The sequence below is a fragment of the Oncorhynchus gorbuscha genome, linkage group LG25 (assembly GCF_021184085.1).
Source record: "Oncorhynchus gorbuscha isolate QuinsamMale2020 ecotype Even-year linkage group LG25, OgorEven_v1.0, whole genome shotgun sequence".
Lineage (NCBI taxonomy): Eukaryota > Metazoa > Chordata > Actinopteri > Salmoniformes > Salmonidae > Oncorhynchus > Oncorhynchus gorbuscha.
Window position 1 is genome coordinate 17,276,103 of NC_060197.1, and position 13,143 is coordinate 17,289,245.

The 13,143-nt window shown below is 44.1% G+C and overlaps 1 protein-coding gene across 4 annotated transcripts in view; it reads left to right on the plus strand.

Moving 5' to 3' along the window:
* Positions 1-13,143, plus strand: part of LOC124013818 (copine-8-like) — a 112,639-nt gene that overhangs the window by 21,443 nt on the left and 78,053 nt on the right. For all 4 annotated transcript variants that reach the window (XM_046328368.1, XM_046328369.1, XM_046328370.1 and 1 more), the window contains exon 2: positions 8,819-8,859. In XM_046328368.1, the coding sequence (XP_046184324.1) occupies positions 8,819-8,859 (41 nt within the window). The remainder of the gene's footprint in view (positions 1-8,818; positions 8,860-13,143) is intronic.

The window sequence follows — 13,143 nt, forward strand, 5'->3', positions numbered from 1 at the left end:
GGTTGAATTGTTGGAAATATACCACTACTGAAGGACACAGATAAGAGAAAGAGACTTGCTTGGGGCCAAACAACACAAGCAATGGACATTAGACTGGAGGAAATCTGTCCAAATTTGAGATTTTTGGATTCTAACTGCTGTGTCTTTGTGAGACGCAGAGTAGGCGAACGGATTGCCTCCATGTGTGGTTCGCAACGTGAAGCATGGAGGAGGTGTGGGGGTGCTTTGCTCGTGACACTGTCAGTGATTTATTTAGAATTCAAGCCACACTTAACCAGCATGGCTACCACAGCATTCTGCAGTGATACTCCTTCCTATCTGGTTTGCGCTATCATTTGTTTTTCAACAGGACAATGACCCAACACACATCCAGGCTGTGTAAGGGCTATTTGATGGAGTGCTGCATCAGATGACCTGGCCTCCACAATCCCCCGACCTCAACCCAATTAAGATGGTTTGGGATGAGTTGGACCACAGAGTGAAGGAAAAGCTGCCAATAAGTACTCAGCATATGTGGGAACTCCTTCAAGACTGTTGGAAAAGCATTTGTCATGAAGCTGGTTGAGAGAATACCAAGAGTGTGCAAAGCTGTCATCAAGGCAAAGGGTGACTACTTTGAAGAATCTAAAATATATTTTGATTTAACACTTATTTGGTTACTACACGATTCCATGTGTGTTATTTCATAGTCTTGGTATCTTCACTATTATTTTGCAATGTATAAAATAGTAAAAAATAAATAAAAACTTTTAATGAGTAGGTGTGTCCAAACTTTTGAGTGGTACTGTTTGTGTCTAGTCTGTTATTCTGTAGTATTCCCATTTGTATGAGATACAATCACATCTAAATGAAGAAGGTACACTGCATATATTCCCCTAATTTGTTTCTGTATCAGGGTCTCCTTCAATGTGGAGGTAGGTAGGCAATGTTATGTTTCTAAGATTAGAATCCTAGCACTATGTTCACTACTACAACAGGCAGAAGGAATCTCACAGCTTGAGTGTTTTTTGTTCTTTGGTACTGTGGCTGTATGGAAGTGCAGATGTAATATTCTACACCACACTTTGAGTTACAATCGGCACACTGTGTGTGTTTGGCAGAGCCGTTTTCTTCTATGGTGGTGACTGTATCTAGTTCAGTGTGATGGTGTATTCTCCGTGGATCCATTATCTAGGCCACACTGGGAAGAGAAAGCGAAGAGAGAGGGGAGCAAGAGGTGAGAGGGAAGGGAAAGAGAGGGAGGAAAGGCCCCCTGTGAGATCTGACTGTTCTGGGAAAAACCCCTCTCCCACTCCAAGGAGAGAGGACAGAAGAGGAGAAGACAGGAGAGAATGTGAGAAGAGAGGAAAGGAGAGAAAATGTTTGCTCACATTTACAATCTTACCTCCTCTCGTCTCCCCTCTCCTTTTATTGTTTTCTCTCCATGCAGTGAGAGTGTTACCCATGACCAGCAGGACCGTAATATCCCTGGTTAAGTCACAGTTTCACAGATCAGAACCTGGTGTTGCAGTTTTTTTCCTTCTAATTCTGAAGTGCCTTGTCTTACTCTACATGGGGTGGGGCTGGAACTGTACTGTGTGTGTGACTTCATTCCATTCAGGTAAAATCTATTTCTTGAGTAGCACAGTAGAGGATGATGGGTAATGTAGGTCAGGGTCCTGGGGGTCTGCCACATGTTCAGTGGGTTGTCATGGTAATGCTGTCATAACCAAGTGGCGATCTCTCATTTGTGAGCCGATCATAGAGACATGCTTGATATGTTCATTAAATTAAATGTCTGTATGAACACATCTCATCAGAGATAGCGAGAGGGAGAGGAGAGAGGCAATGGGAAGACAGAAGGGGGATACTACCAAATAAATTGTTACTTTTCATGTTGTTTAGCAGATGTTATTGTGGGTGTAGCGATATGCCTGTGTTTCCAGCTCCAACAGTGCAGTAATATCTAACAATTCACAGCAATACGCAGAACCTAAAAGTAAAATAACAGGATGAGCAATGTCAGAATGGCATAGACTAAAATACATTAGAATAGAATACTGTATATACATATGAGATGAGTAAAGCAAAAATATGTAAACATTATTAAAGTGACTAGTGTTCCATTATTAAAGTGGCCAGTAATTTCAAGTCTATGTATATGGGGCAGCAGTCTAAGGTGCAGGGTTATGTAACCGGGTGGAAGCCGCCTATTGATGGCTATTTAACAATCTGATGACCTTGAGATAGAAGCTGTTTTTCAGTTTCTCGGTCCCAGCTTTGATGCACCTGTACTGACCTCGCCTTCTGGATGATAGTGGGGTGAACAGGCAGGGGCTTGGGTGGTTGTTGTCCTTGATCTTTTTGGCCTTCCTGTGACATCGGGTGTTGTAGGTGTCCTGGAGGGCAGGTAGTTTGCCCCCGATGATGCGTTGGGCAAACTGCACCACCCTCTAGAGAGCCCTGCGGTTGCGGGCAGTGCAGTTGCCGTACCAGGTGGTGATACAGCCCGACAGGATGCTCTGAATTGTGCATCTGTAAAAGTTTGTTGGTTTCAGGTGCGCCTTCTTCACCACACTGTCTGTGTGGGTGGACCATTTCAGATCTTCAGTGATGTGTACACCTAGGAACTTGAAGCTTTCCACCTGCTCCACTGCTGTCCCGTCTAGGTGGATAGGGACGTGCTCCCTCCGCTGTTTCCTGAAGTTCACGATCAGCTCCTTTGTTTTGGCGACATTAAGTGTGAGGTTATTTTCCTGGCACCACGGTCCCAGGCCCTGAACCTCCTCTCTGTAGGCTGTCTCGTCATTGTTCGTAATCAGGCCTAGTTCTGTTGTGTCGTCTGCATACTTGATGATTGAGTTGGAGGGGCGTGTGTATGGCCTTGCAGTCATGGGTGAACAGGGAGTACAGGAGGGGGCTGTGCATGCACCCTTGTGGGGCTCCTGTGTTGAAGATCAGTGAAGTGGAAATGTTGTTTCCTACCTTCACCATCTGGGGGTAGCCCGTTCAGGACCCAGTTGCACAGGCCACGATTCAGTCTCAGGGCCCCAAACTTAATGATGAGCTTGGAGAGTACTATAGTGTTGAATGCTGAGCTGTAGTCAATGAACAGTGTTCTTACATAGGTATTCCTCTTGTCCAGATGGGATTGGGCAGTGTGCAGTGAGATGGTGATTGCATCGTCTGTGGATCTATTGGGGCGGTAAGAAAATTGTAGTAGGCCTGTAGTGTCAGGTACGGTAGATATATATTCCTTAACTATCCTCTCAAAGCACTTCATGATGACAAAAGTGAGTGCTACGGGGCGATAGTCATATACTTCAGTTAGCTTTGCTTTCTTGGGTACAGAAACAATTGTGGACATCTTGTAGCAAGTGGGGGCAGCAGACTGGGATAGGGAGAGATTGACTATGTCGGTAAGCACTCCAGCAAGCTGGTTTGCGGATGCTCTGAGGACGCTGCTAGGGATGCTGTCAGTGCCGGTAGCCTTGTGAGGGTTAACACGCTTAAATGTCTTACTCACGTTGGCCACATATGTCTTGTGTCTGAGCCGTTGAATTGCTATTCCACTTTGTCTCTATAGTAGCGATGTTACATTTTTGGGCGATACCGATATCCATTATTTTCCTTGCCTAAAAACACGATACCGATATTGAACATTTTTGCGGCATTTTAAGCATTCTAGTAGAGTTAAATAGTTAAGACTGCTGCGTCCATGTGTGTATGGCACTGCATCTCAGTGCAGGAGGCATAACTACAGTCCCTAGTCCGGGACTGGGTTAAGTAGCTGGCTAGCTATTTCTTTTCATCAACTGAAGTTCAATTTCAATAGGCGAACAATTGTATTGGTGATAGCTAGGTACCATGCTAAAGCTATCCCAGAAGTTGCGGTCAAACAAATGATGCTTTATTACCAACGCGAAGACCCAAACGGTGTTCCACAGTATGTATGTCGTGAAGCTAATAACAGTGACGCTATTACTGTGTAAGGCAACATCAGAAAATAGCACACTCGACCGGTGCTCGACCAGTCGGCGAACGCCAACATCACCCACGACAGAGAATGGTTGATTGTCAAGGGCAATGAATTCCATTATCTAGGCTTTAATGGATTTTGCCTTTGAGTTGTCTCGCTGAAATATTGTTACTCATTCAAATGACTACTCGACTTGTTGACTGCACAATCCACACAGCAGACATTGTGTGGGCTAGGTTATGAATGCTGTGTTGCACGTGTAGCGCAACATTTTACGCGGTGTCATTACATCATGTACCTATGTTATATTGGTATGTACCGTAGATTTAACATCAAATTAGACATTGGGCGATACCGTTGTTGGCATTTTTAGCTAATATCGGCCGATTCCGATATGTTCGCCGATATATTGTGCATCCCTACCCTATACTGACGTTTTTCCTGTTTGATTGCCTTACAAAGGGAATAACAACACTGTTTTGTATTTGGTCATGTTCCCAGTCACATTGCCATGTTTGAATGTGGTGTTTCACGCTTTCAGTCTTGCGCAAATGCTGCCATCTATCCACGGTTTCTGGTAGGATAGGTTTTAGTCACAGTGGGTACAACATCCCCTACAAACTCAGTCACCGTATCCTGGTATTTGTATGTTATGTTATTCTCTGAGGCTACCTGGAACATATCCCAGTCCACGTGATCAAAACAATCTTGAAGCGTGGATTCCGATTGGTCATACCAGCATTGAATAGTCCTTAGCACGGGTACTTCCTGTTTGAGTTTCTGCCTATAGGAAGGGATGAGCAAAATGGAGTCGTGATCAGATTTGCCGAAGGGAGGGCAGGGAAGGGCCATGTAGGCATCCCGGAAGTTGGAGTAGCAGCAGCACGAGTACTACAGTCAATGTGTTGATAAAACTTCTGTAGCGTTTTCCTCAACTTTGCCTTGTTAAAATCCCCAGCTACAATAAATACTGCCTCAGGATATGTGGTTTCCAGTTTGCCTAAAATCCAGGGAAGTTCTTTAAGGGCCGTCGTGGTATTGGCTTGAAGGGGAATATACACAGCTGTGACTATAACCGAAGAGAATTATCTTGAGAGGTAATACGGTCGGCCTTTGATTGTGAGCTATTCTAGGTCAGGTGAACAAAATGAGTTGAGTGTCTTTATGTTATCACAATCCCACCATGAGTGGTTAATCATGAAACATACACCCCCACCTTTCTTCTTCCCGGAGACTTCTTTATTCCTATCTGTGCGATATATTGAGAACCCAGCTGGCTGTATGGACAAAGACAGTATATATCGAGAGAGCCATGTTTCTGTGAAACAGAGTATGTCTCTCTGGAAGGAGATTCTCGCCCTGAGCTCATCTACTTTATTATCCAGAGACTGAACATTAGTGAGTAATATACTCGGAAAAGGTGGATGGTGTGCGCGCCTCCTGAGTCGGACTAGGCGTCCACTCCGAATACCTCTTCTCCGCCGGCGGTGTTCGGATCAGCATTTGGAATCAGTTCAATTGCCCTGGGGGGTAACACCAGAAAAACAAAATACTGCAATAAAGAGCTGCCATATCTGTCAGTGCCATCTTGCTATTTACTCTGTGTAACAGCTCTTGTCTCTTCTCCTGTTTTTAAGGAGCAAAGGGCTGATGTCAAACTTATATCGTCTAATCGGGAGCGGCTGTCTGAGTGGGATAAATACTCCTACCCCCAAAAAACTAGATGTTGGACGGTTGCTATGGTTACCGTTGTAGCTGAGACATTCCATCACTCGGTCCGAGTGAAGAGGACAGAGGACCGAGTCTGGCCTCGCTGGGGCTTGGTGACTAGGAGGGGGGCGTGACTTACACGTGACAGACAGTGCCTTTCTCTCTCTCTCCCCATCTGTCTTTCACTATCAATACAGTTCAATTCAATTTGCTTTATTGGCATGACCTAACAATGTACTTATTGCCAAAGAGTACTTCTCTCTCTGTTTAAAAGAGCTCTAAAAGGCTTTTAGAATAATTAAACCTCTCTTCTCACACTCATCTATCCCCGTCTGTCTCTCTTTCCCTCTCTATTTCTTCCTCACCTACTGGGGACAGCCAGCCAGCCAGATAGACACCTGCTCTTATGGTTCTGTTGGTGCTTTGGTCTTTTTCCCATTTTCTTTTCTAAAGAGATTTGTCTGGCCTGGTGTCAGATCTCTCTCCTCCCCCACTTGTTCTCAGATGTCAGGTTTGTTATGCACTGTGACTGATGGCCCTCACACTGGGTGAATCTCAGGGGCATTGGCCTTCTGTCCTCCTTACCCTCCTGGGGAGATGAGGTGACAGAGACACAAACTTATTTGATCAGATCTGGAGTCAGTTCTCAGCAGTTTTTTGGCAGAGCCTCAGCCAGTCCCCAGAGGCTAGGCTGGATGCTGGGGAGCATCTCTATCAGCTGCTTGGTCTCGGCGTGGCCAGTGATGGGTGAAGGTGTTGGCTGCCAGGGAGACCTTCACTTGGGGGTTGTTGAAGGGGATCACTGTCCCCTGGTTCGTGAATATTATAAATGAGGACACAGTACTTTTTGAAATGAGGATACAAAGATGGCATACATTTTGTGATCATGTCACAAATATTAGTATCCACACAAAACTGGTCAAAACCATGTTGATGCAATTGTGCCATAGCAGATTTGGGTCAGTTATCACTTGTTGCTAGGTCAGATTTGGGAGCCATTTGAGTTAAGATTGGTGGAGGCTGGAGCCCACAGTTATTTGGCTAGTTGAGCTGGTCCACACAGGAAGGCCCAATAAGAACATATTTGCTTGACAATCACCGGCTGACTAAATGTAATGACCGATACTGCCCTGATGCTGACACACACACACAGGGGGAATCCAGGGGCCCATTACACACACAGCAAGGACCAAAGGGACCGTTTCAGTGATGTAACCAGCCAACACAGTCTGGCTAAAATATTTATCTCCTGCTATGATGAAGGAAGCCTGGTTTAAAATGCCGTCACGACTTGGCAGACCCTATTATAGCCTCTGCAGCTTTTAGACATTTTCACACACACACACACACACACACACACACACACACACACACACACACACACACACACACACACACACACACACACACACACACACACACACACACACACACACACACACACACACACACACACACACACACACACACACACACACACACACATGCATCCACGCATACACTCACTGACAAAGTGAGTGAGTCAGTGAGCAACATGGGTAACAGGAAACAGGAAGGCATGGACACAGACAAATCAGTGTTCCCTCCTGTCCTACAGCAGACCAAAGCCTCTGCTGAACCCTGGGCTTTAACGGGATAAAGTGGAACATGTCAGAATTTCCTGACATTTCATCACCTTTACACAGCTCAGTAAGTGTCAGGGATAGTTCAATGGGACATGCACCAGCAGGTCAGAAGGGTAGTTATCTCTCCCTGCAGAACCTTTAACGTTTCCAAGCCATGGCAGTGAAGTCACTTACTGTATCTCATCTCACGTTCTGTCACGATCGTCGTTGTAATCATACTCAAACCAAAGCGCACCCTGGAATCGGTTCAACATTTTTTATTTTAAGGAGAACCGAACAACAAAACAACAAAGAATAAACGATACTTGACGTTCTGTAGAGCTCACAGGCATCAACACAAAAAACAAGATCCCACAATAACCCAGTGGGAAAAGGCTGCCTAAATATGATCCCCAATCAGAGATAATGATAGACAGCTGCCTCTGATTGGAAACCATACCAGGCCAACATAGAAATAGAAAAACTAGAGTACCCACCCTAGTCACACCCCGACTAGCCAAATTAGAGAATAAAAGGCTCTCTCAGGTCGGGGCGTGACACGTTCCCTCACTCCATCCACCCCCCCCCCCCATTCCTTCATCGAATCCTGATCTTATAGGATGAATGGATGTGTGTCGGAATCACTCCAGCAAATTCACTGAAGAACAGCTCAATTATATTGGAGGTAACTGTATTACCCAAATCCCCTGCTTTAAATTAGTCAATCTTCCCAGCCCTATTTGATAAATATTCTCCAACTCCCAGAGTGAAGTTTAAATGCTTTATGACTGGTGCAAGATCTGTCTCTGGTTGTGGAGTTAACCTTAACCCCCACCCGCCTTGAAATGCTATTTTGTTTGTAAACGAGTCATTGATTCCAGTGGGGTTTGAAGGTGTTCATGGGTAGGGGCTTAGGGGTAGTTTCGTCTGTTTACTGTAAATTAATAGTTTAATTGACTGAACCTCTAGGGGTTGGGACTAGGGGGTTGAAAGGCGGCCCCATCCCAAGGGAGGTGCACAGGAGGTGTTACTGATCACTGATGATGCCTTCATTATAAACCCCCTCCTGAGTATCATGATATAGGAGGTGTCACTGATCATAACGGATGGGGCTTTTAAACAGCACTGTCAGTGTGCATTTCATGTCCGCCTCTCTCCCTTACCTTAATCTTTCTCTGTCTGGTAATTAGCCTGAGAAGACGAGACCCGTTCCGCTCTGTAACGGCTGCTATAGCAATCCCTCGTTTACAGGCCTCATCTGCTAGCCAATCAGAGCATGACGCTCATGTCTCTCTTCCCAAATGGCACCCTATTGACCATTGGGCTCTGGTGAAAAGTAGTGTAATATTAAGGGAATAGGTTGCCATTTGAGACGCAATCCTGTCTGTCACGCTTGTATCCTGTATCTATCCCCAACGGTGTTCCCTGCCTTAACTAACGAGAGCCTTAATGAGCCAATCAACGTCTCGTTGTGCTTAACGAAGCAACATGGTGTCAGTTTTACTTATTCACACCTCGCTCCCTCCTGTTTGTTTCCTCTTCACAGAAATCTGCTGGACATGGATACCTTCTCCAAATCAGACCCAAGTAAGATGATGGTTTTCTGTTCATTTGTTTGTTTCACAATGACACGGTAATATCTGTTCTATAACAATGTTTCTGTATAAATGGTAAGTGTGTGAGTGTGCCTGGGGGCTTCCTGAAGCTTCGGCTCTACTGATGAGCCAAAACATCTCCAACAAGTATTCTATCCTTTCAGCAGGATTGGTCCATTTCAATTCCAGTCAATTCAGAAAGTTTACCGAATTCCAACAACAATTCAAATTCTTCCTCCTAGAAAAGCTATGAAGAAAATTGGAATTTCAGTGAACTTCCTGAATCAACTGGAATTGAAACGGAATTGACCCCAGCCCTGCTGTTCAATCATTTAACCTTTCTATGCCCTAATCCAAGACCTAACCTGTCTTAACCCATCCTCACACTCCGTATCCAACCTCCTCTCTCTGTCTGGGCCCATTTTCCCAAAAGCGTCATTACAACCTTCGTATTCGCATTGGTAGCCCATTACACTCGTACCCATATACGGGTTGAAAATGGCAGATTTGGGCACTGATAAGCCCCTAAATTGGAACGATGTGGCTGTACAGTAAAATGAACAAGCTTTAAAATGATGCCTACCTGACCCCGATTGTGATTTAAAATGGGCAGTTTTTGGTTTGTGTAATGTGTTACTTTTATTTTAAAAAGTCAGTTAAGAAATTATTATTTACAATGATGGCCTACCCCGGCCAAACCCAGACGACGCTGGGCCAATTGTGTGCCACGCTATGGGAGTCCCAATCACAGAGTCCCAATCACAGCCGGATGTGATGCAGCCTGGATTTGAACCAGGGACTGCAGTGACGCCTCTTGCAGTAAGATGCAGTGCCTTAGACCGCTGTGCCACTTGGGAGCAACAGCAACAGTAATTGTGTGATGGCGGTGATGCAGGGTTGTGTTCCAAACAAAACAACTACAAGTGTAAAAAGCCTCTTTATAGTTGAAGAATCTTGTTTGAGTCTTAAAGGAGCATGAAAATTACTTAGGAACTTTGGAGAGGTGTGTGGCCTCTTGGAAACACCAATTAGTCAATCTCACTCAAACCTTTGTCATTACTTTGTCTTATGTTGCATCTACCCCACATTTTTCAGGAATATTCTTGTAATCTGACTGAATGTATCCAGGTTATCTTCATTTTTAAAAAAATGTAAAATTCACATAAAATGTACAGTGGAATATTTGGATTCAGTCTTGTGTCAGGTGAACTGTTGGGTTCTCCAAACGGTTCCTTTTCAATTACTACCATGCTTATGTATATCCTTTTCATATTTCGACTTTAAGAAACCTTTAAATGTAGCCCGATCCATTTAGGCCAATTCTCACTCATGTAAAGGGTTAAATCGCAAAGCTGTTTCCCAAAACTGTAAAAGGCTTGTTATTTACTGACCGCTTCAGACCACTCGTAGAACAGCTAAGTGAGCCGTTGGATGCTTTGGATGCCGAAGACCTCCGCTAAACATAGAATCAAGATGTTTAACTGTCTCTCTTTGACCGCTGATAACTTCAGAACAAAATCAAATACAAAGTTGCCAATGTCTTCCCAATTGTTACACAAGCCTAGGATAAAAAGGTGCTTCAAATGAAAACTGTGGGTGACTGCATTAAACAATTAATACAGCAGGCCTATAGGCTACAAACAGACCTACATACACTGAGTGCACAAAACATTAAGAACACCTTCCTAATATTGAGTTGCACCCCCTTTGCCCTCAACACCGCCTCAATTCGTTGGGGCATGGACTCTACAATGTGTCGAAAGCGTTCCACAGAAATGCTGGCCCATGTTGACTCCAAGTTGGTTGAATGTCCTTTGGGTGGTGGACCATTCTTGATACACATGGGAAACTGTTGAGTGTGAAAAATCAAGTAGCATTGAACTTCTTGACATACTCAAACCGGTCCGCCTGGCACCTACTACCATACCCCATTCAAAGGCACTTAAATATTTCATCTTGCCCATTCACACTCTGAATGGCACACATGCACAATGCATGTCTCAATTGTTTCAATGCTTTCAAATCCTACTTCAACCTGCCTCCTCTCCTTGATCGACACTGATTTGAAGTGGATTTAACAAGTGACATCAATAAGGGATCATAGCTTTCATCTGGATTCACCTGCTCAGTCTGTCAGGGAAAGAGCGTTTCTAATGTTTTTCACACTAAGCGTATTTCAATCATATTTAAATCAATTTCATGTTCAATCAATTTAGTTATATTTTGCTAATTGTACAGCTATAATGTCTGTAATTCTTGCCTTTATTATATTTCATGATGTGCAACAATGTGCGCATTATGAGCCATCTCCATATTTGCAACCGTAGGTGATAATGTCTCTCTTGGAACTGATACGTCGTCAGTATTATGAAATAATTATAATGTTAATGTCACACCCTGACCTTAGAGATCCTTTTAATTCTCTATTTTGGTTAGGCCGGGGTGTGACTAGAGTGGGCAGTTTAGTTTTCCTATTTCTTTGTTTGGCATGGTATGGTTCCCAATCAGAGGCAGCTGTCTATCGTTGTCTCTGATTGGGGATCATACTTAGGCAGCCCTTTTTCCCACCTTAGTTTGTGGGATCTTGATTTTGTATAGTTGCTGTGTAGCCTGCAGAACTTTACGTTCGTTTTGTATTTTGTTGTTTTTCGGTGTTCATTTTAATAAAAGTAAGATGTCCGCCTACCACGCTGCACCTTGGTCTCCTCATTCAAACGACGAGCGTAACAGTTAAGCTGACATTTGAATGGGGAAAGCTGATCCAAGAGCAACGCTGCCTTTCTTTTCGAACACTATCACTATCGACACATGCCCAGAGGGGTTTGTTTAAATGCGGAAGACACATTTCAGTTGAATGCATTCAGTTGTACAGCGGACTAGGTATCCCCCTTTCCCTTTCCAACGACCCACTTAGTGAATCAGAGCCAATGCCTTTTCAATGTTAGTCATCCGTTGCTGGATGAATGACATTGTCAACGGATGATTCTTTCACAAACAATCTTATGATGGATACAACTCATATACATTAACATGCCATACAACATGGATTACACATAAAGGTGTGAATCACTCCCTACTTTTACATATTTAATTTATTTTTACAGTAATTGTGTGAAGAACAAGCAACACGTAGCATGCAGACAGAGAAACATACTGTAAAACAAGAAACACGTAGCATGCAGACAGAGGAACGTACTGTGGAACAAGCAACACGGAGCATGCAGACAGAGAAACATACTATAGAACAAGCAAAACGTAGCATGCAGACATAGAAACATGCTGTAGAACAAGCAACACAGAGCATGCAGACAGATGAACATACTGTAGAACAAGCAACATGGAGCGCGCAGACAGAGAAACCTACTGTAGAACAAGCAACACGTAGCATGCAGACAGAGAAAGATACTGTAGAACAAGCACCACGTAGCATGCAGACAGAGAAACATACTGTAGAACAAGCAACAGGGAGCGCGCAGACAGAGAAACATACTGTAGAACAAGCAACATGTAGCATGCAGACAGAGAAATATACTGTAGAACAAGCAACATGTAGCATGCAGACAGAGAAATATACTGTAGAACAAGCAACACGTAGCATGCAGTTGGAGTGTCAGTGTCAGTGTAGTATGTGTGTGTTGGAGTGTCAGTGTAGTATGTGTCTGTTGGAGTGTCAGTGTAGTATGTGTCTGTTGGAGTGTCAGTGTAGTATGTGTCTGTTGGAGTGTCAGTGTAGTATGTGTCTGTTGGAGTGTCAGTGTAGTATGTGTCTGTTGGAGTGTCAGTGTAGTATGTGTCTGTTGGAGTGTCAGTGTAGTATGTGTGTGTTGGAATGTCAGTGTCAGTGTAGTATGTGTCTGTTGGAGTGTCAGTGTCAGTGTAGTGTATGTGTCTGTTGTATGTGTGTGTTGGAGTGTCAGTGTAGTATGTATGTGTTGGAGTGTCAGTGTAGTATGTGTCTGTTGGAGTGTCAGTGTAGTATGTGTGTGTTGGAGTGTCAGTGTCAGTGTAGTATGTGTGTGTTGGAGTGTCAGTGTAGTATGTGTGTGTTGGAGTGTCAGTGTAGTATGTGTGTGTTGGAGTGTCAGTGTAGTATGTGTGTGTTGGAGTGTCAGTGTAGTATGTGTCTGTTGGAGTGTCAGTGTAGTATGTGTCTGTTGGAGTGTCAGTGTAGTATGTGTGTGTTGGAGTGTCAGTGTAGTATGTGTGTGTTGGAATGTCAGTGTCAGTGTAGTATGTGTCTGTTGGAGTGTCAGTGTAGTATGTGTGTGTTGGAGTG